General features: G+C 41.6%; 1 protein-coding gene across 2 annotated transcripts in view; it reads right to left on the bottom strand.

The window, feature by feature from the left end:
* Window positions 1-305: 305 nt before the first annotated feature.
* The window catches only part of ANKRD52 (ankyrin repeat domain 52), a 74,603-nt gene continuing 68,688 nt past the window's right edge, over window positions 306-6,220 (bottom strand). For both annotated transcript variants that reach the window (XM_056562258.1, XM_056562259.1), the window contains exons 27-29: window positions 3,839-3,921; window positions 3,563-3,657; window positions 306-2,412 (exon numbers count right to left, since the gene is read on the bottom strand). In XM_056562258.1, coding sequence (XP_056418233.1) covers window positions 2,177-2,412; window positions 3,563-3,657; window positions 3,839-3,921 — 414 coding nt within the window. In that variant the 3' untranslated portion in view covers window positions 306-2,176. The remainder of the gene's footprint in view (window positions 2,413-3,562; window positions 3,658-3,838; window positions 3,922-6,220) is intronic.

Here is a 6,220-nt window from a genome sequence, read left to right as displayed (position 1 = left end):
CCATATACTGGTCTATACCAGTTATGGTTAATGTTATTTGGCTGCCCCTTTCCCTGGTGAATGGGTTATGCGGTCGATAAAGTTAAGGACCACAAATGTTTTAGCAAATAGATAAAGGGCTGCATGAATGACAACTACTGAGCCTGGTAAAGGCTCTTTAAATGAGTGCAGTCAATTAGATCAGCGCTTGTATCGGGGCATTGGTCTCAAACTGTGGCCCTCCAGATGTTGCAAAACTTCAACTCCCAGCATGCCCGGACAGCCATCGGCTGTCCGGGCATGCTGGGAGTTGAAGTTTTGCAACATCTGGATGGTCACAGTTTGAGACCACTGATCTAATAGGACCCTTAAGCTGATCACCTTTGAAATGTAACAGACTGCCCGTGCTGAGTCAATATACTCTAGATCACACAGATGAACGTCCAACACTTCCCTCAACACTGTCCTGGGATATCCTATACATCCCTTTACCCCTTTTCTCTGGGCTCATCTGTGAAATACCCAAATATAGTTCTTCCTGATAACTTTTCCCCTGAATTGTTTTTGCTGGTGAAATGCAGTAGGACGTGCAAAAATAAAATGCCTTCCAAAATAATTCTAGACCAGAAAAAAAGTAAAAGGTCAAAGAAAAAAAAAAAAACAACCCCAACCCCACACCTATAAAATTAATAGCACCTGTATTTTTCTCCTATTAGCAATTGATCCCTTTTGCCAAATTTGGCAAACAACTGATTTAATATATATATATATATATATATATATATATATATATATATATATATAAATAAACTGATAAAATATGTACCAAGTGACAATTTGATGTGTACAATGGGACAAGAAAAATAAAATAAAAGTATATATTAGCTAATGCCATGTTTCCAACAAACTTTGTAACAGTCATGGAAACCTGCAGACACTAAACTCTGCCTTGTCTTATTGCATTATACAGGACAATGGTTTGGATGAGGTCTAATATTTCATCTATGGATAGAAAAATAACCTGCATGATTAAAATACAAAGATTATCAAGAATAAAATAAAAAAATAAAAAAGCAAAAAAAAAAAAAAAAGCACCGTTCTTACATTCTGATAATAAAACAAATGCAAAACACTTATATAAGCTCAAGTAAACATCTACCAATATATAACCTCATACGCAAAACTGACACGCCTAACAGAACATCACTTCTGGTTAAAAGAGTTATTCAAGTGCCAAATTATCTGAATAGACTGCAAAAAAAAAAAAAAAATAGGCATCTGAGAAAGAACAGAAGGAACATAAATCTGCAGCCTAAACAAGCTAGGTTTGCAGACTGCAAATAAATACTACAGTCTCATATAAGATTAAAAGATTAGTATAAATAATTCAAATACTGATGACACGGCAGATAGAACAACCTCTAGTGTAGTCAGATGATGGGAAGACCAGAAAAGGAGTAAAGCACTAGAACAGAGGATCACTAAAGTGCCTACCTGGGAGGGGGGATTTTGCAGCAGTGCATAGTGGGAATGTCACCTGGGGGTCCATTAGCTGGCTAAGTGCAGCACCTCATTTGCATAAAGAGAAAAGCAAGCAATTTTGTGGTGCCCAGCTTTTGCTAGGCATTAGGCAAGAGGAGCATCTAGCAACAGCTTTAAAAGGGTTATGACATAAGGTAAAGGGTGCTACTGACCTAGTGACTTGAACTCAAACATAAGGTGCCACTTAATCCTGTAATCCCATAGAAAAATCTTAAGATGCCCTTGAAACACATATTAAGGCCTGGTGACCCTTCAACTGTATAATGGCTTCCAGGATCTTACAGCAGCAAAGACAAATTGCACAGGGTGAACCTTTAAAAGACCAATACAGAAGGCTTCCTTTTAGCTTTATACCAAAAAATGGGGAGGAAGCAATGATAGCCGATTATAGAACCACACATTAAAATCGTACCCCATATGCAAACTCCATTCTGCCTGACCTGGGCCCCTTCCTAAATACAAAGAAGGTACAATACTAAATAAGCTTCAGTGCAAGCCAGGACAGCTCAAGAGAGCAGGTGAACATAGGAAGAAAGCCCAGGCACAGTTAATACCTCTGCAAAATGATGTGTCTTGTTCTCCTTTAAAGTGCCCTATACATATTAACCTAAATAAATTATAGTAAGGTTTTGGGTAACCCGCAAGGCGGGAGAAGCTACTCAGAGTAGCAGCCATCCATGGCAATGGAACTATGCCGATCCTTGGTGTAGGGACAGCTGCCACCGTTAGGGAGGGCAGTCTTGGCAGCAATACCGCAGTTGTTCAGGAGATTGAAGCTGAAGGGTAGGATGGCGTCTTTTGGTGGGAAAGGCTTCATGGTGGATAGGATAAGTGCCAAGCAATCTGCTACATCTTTGTTGGGAGCACAGGCCAAGGCTGGGGTGTGACCTGCTGTCAAGAAAACAAAAAAAAAACAACAACAAAATAAACAAAAAAAAAAACACTGTCAAACAAACCGTTATGGCAGTACAGACATTCCACTTTTCCCAGTTAAGTGTAAAAATCACACCTTGAATTTAAACAATACAAGTGACCTGCAAATGCTAACATTATGTTCAGTACATAAGGTAAACTTTTCTTTTACCGTTTCTAAACATTAGCTATTGCTTTTCTTAACTTTCTGAAAAGAGGAATGCTGACACCACATTTCCCATAATGCATCTTTCCTGTAGCTCTGTGTAAGGACTGCAAGCCCCGCATGACATGTGTCTGGTGTCATGCTGAACAGTAAGAGATTGCATTCACTGGAGTTACAGTGGGGCACGTCCAGCCCCATGTACAGCATGGGATTGATCAGATTTTTTTTTTCTTTTACATACAGGTAGCGTCCTTCTAGCGCAGTGTTTCCCAACCAGGGCGCCTCCAGCTGTTGCAAAACTACAACTCCCTTGGTGACAATGTGGTCAATGATGATCGAGGTGTTTGCATGTCTATACATCCAATGTTATCGGGGTACCCTGTTGGAAAACTTTTTCCATATCAACTGGCTCCAGAAAGTTAAACAGATTTGTAAATTACTTCTATTAAAAAATCTTAATCCTTCCAGTACTTATTAGCTGCTGTATGCTCCAGAGGAAGTCGAGTTGCTCTTTTCTGTCTGACCACAGTGCTCTCTACTGACACCTCTGTCCATGTCCGGAACTGTCCCGCGAGCAAGAACAAATCCCCATAACAAACCTATCCTGCTCTGGACAGTAGAGGTGTCAGGAGAGAGCACTGTGGTCAGACAGAAAAGAACAACGCAACTTCCTCTGTAGTATACAGCCGCTGATAAGTACTGGATTTTTTAATAGAAGTAATTTACATATCTGTTTAACTTTCTGGCACCAGTTCATATGAAAAAAAAAAAAAAAAATAGTTTTCTACCAGAGTACCCCTTTAATGAAGCGATGCAGGAAAGGGTTATTGAGTTGTTGTATTAGCATAGTTACATGGTGTGTGGCATAATACAAACTAGCAGACGTTACAAATTCCCTTGTAAATGGTTTGTTGCATGTTGAGAGAAGCGAAAACACATAAGATAAGGAAATACAAGTCTCACCACCTTCCTCATCCACAGCCAAAACCGTAGCTCCTCTGGTAAGCAAAGCTTGGACAACAGATGCAAGCCCATTTCGGGCAGCAATGTGGAGCGGCCTAACAGAAAAACAATGTAAGACGAAATTGTACATATTGCTTACAAGTCAGTGAAGTAAAACAATAGTCAAATAAATGCAGATTTCTTTGAGTTTGCTATGGACAACCTAAAGTTATAAACAGCTGCATAGTGGAATCGTTACACAAGGTGAAGTGTTAAGTGAGAAAAACAATGACTTACATTTGCAGCATGCTATTTGTTGCATTGATAAGGCCAGTGTCCTGGGTCTCCCCTAGAAGCAGCAAGGCACACTTTTCATGACCCTGGAAAAGGCAACAACCAGAGGTAAAATAAACGTTGTTAATGTATAAAATAATTTTCATATTTCATAACTTCCTATTCTAATAAGGACTGGATGCCAGCAGTAAATCCTAGAGACTCCACCCATACATTGTACACTTATTCTAAATTGAATATGATAACTCAATCAACTACACATCCCTTACCTTAGCAGTTATTTAAATATGCAAATTTAGGATTAATACTTGACTTTTGTTTTCATAATTTGGAAGCACCAAACCTATACAGTGGTCCCTCAAGTTACAATATTAATCGGTTCTGGGACGACCATTGTATGTTGAGACCAGAACTCTATGGAAACCTGGTAATTGGTTCTAAAGGCATCAAAATGTCATCCAAAAATAGGAAAAAGTGAGAGTTAAAGATAAATAAGTAGATTAATATAGATAAAGCAAATCCTTGAATATAAAAGTAATAAAGAGCTGCTGGGAGCTGTAATCACTGTCTATGTCAGTGTTTGCCAAACAGGGAGCCTACAGGTGTTGCAAAACTACAACTCCCAGCATGCCCGGACAGCCAAAGGCTGTCCGGGCATGCTGGGAGTTGTAGTTTTGCAACAGCTGGGGGCACCCTGCATGGGAAACACTGGTCTATGTAGAGGACAGGAGCTTCTTCAGGGTCCTGTACAGTACACACAATGTCCTAAAAAAGTAACATAGGGTCGCCCTCATCTAGTGTGCCAGGCAACCCTGAAACAGGTAAAGAGTAGTACAGAAAATGTAATACCTCCCTGTACTGTAGGGAGGCGCTACCAGACACCAGTCAGTGCATACACTTCAGTAATACAGGCGTTTTACCAGTAAATTGCCCATTCTGATTGGTCAGTTCTTGCTGCCATTGACACGTTTCCCAGATCTGGACTGTCTGTAGCATTGTATGTTGAGTCTGGTTTTAACTTACAATGGTCCAGAAAAGACCATTGTATGTTGAGGCCATTTTAAGTTGAGGGATCACTGTACTACTAAAATAACACCACATGGCTAGAAACCTCAACACATACACATGTTCATCTGACTGCAGTTATACTTCAGGGTTCACACAGGGACTGGCTCTAAATTGCAAACCATAAGAACATTTGGTTTAAGCAAACAGGTAGTTTACATATATTGTGGGGACTAAAAATGAACTTTGGACATTTGTTTTTATGGATATGACAATCATGCATGCTGCAGATACAGCCCAATACAGAAGGATGCCACATGTCACAACTTGCTGGTCACAGATCAGAAAGCAGGTTCAATATACAACGGCCTCAATGTACAACATTTTCAGCATACAGTGGTCTTTTCTCGGTCGTCTCCATTGGGGGACACAGACCGTGGGTGTATCTTGCTGACACTAGGCAGTTTTAGCTTCGTGTCAGTACCAGGCAGTCACATCTGGAGTCCTCATTATTGTGGGATTTAATATGTATCTACCACCTAATCTAGATACTGAAAGTTGCTTTTCCACCTGCTGATATAATAGGTTGGACATGTGTGACATGTAATTTTAACTCACGTTGAGCACCATTCAACTACATTTTAAACTTTTATTAGAAAATTATATAAAATGTAAAGTTTTAGGGCAACTCACTGTTATTGGGATTTCTGTACCCCATGCATTGCGCTTTGAGGTAATTGTGCTTAGTTTTCTCCCTTTCTCAGTCTATTTCTGACCTGGCTAGGGTCTCCAGATCAGTGGCTTGGCGTTGGAGTGGTCTTCCCTGCACACGAACCCCAGGGAGTCCCACCCGGTCTCTCCCAGCGCCCCCCCCCCACCTCCCAGCGCTCCCACAAGCGCCCTAAAGTAATTTTGCCAGGCTCTCGTCCAGAGTCATGTGTTTGGGATAGACATTCTTCCCGTAGGTCACGCTCCTCTCCTCTCTCCTTCACCACCTCTTTCCAGCAGGGTGACTCCTTCTTTGAGATTCCAGAGGGTCGTCACAAGGGTCTTCCGGCTTCCAAGGCGACCATCTCGTGGTGGATCCGTTTCGCCATCTCGGAACCGTACCGGTGTAAAGGGAAGGTCCCACCTTTTCAGGTCACTGCGCATTCCACGCGTTCTGTTGGGCGCTGCGCCATAGGGCTTTGGCCTTACAAGTCTGCAAAGCGGCCACCTGGTCATCCTTGCATACTTCCCCCCAAGTTCTACCAAGTGCACCCTCTTGCATCCGCCTATTTGGGTTGCAAGGTGTTGCAGGCGGCAGTGGCTCAGTCTTTTGCCTGATTCTGTTTTGGGTATTTTTCCCACCCCGGGGACTGCTTTGGCACGTCCCACTGT

This window comes from Hyla sarda, chromosome 2, assembly GCF_029499605.1.
Source record: "Hyla sarda isolate aHylSar1 chromosome 2, aHylSar1.hap1, whole genome shotgun sequence".
Lineage (NCBI taxonomy): Eukaryota > Metazoa > Chordata > Amphibia > Anura > Hylidae > Hyla > Hyla sarda.
The sequence above is the reverse complement of the archived record's forward strand: the minus strand, read 5'-3'. Positions and strand labels throughout refer to the sequence as shown.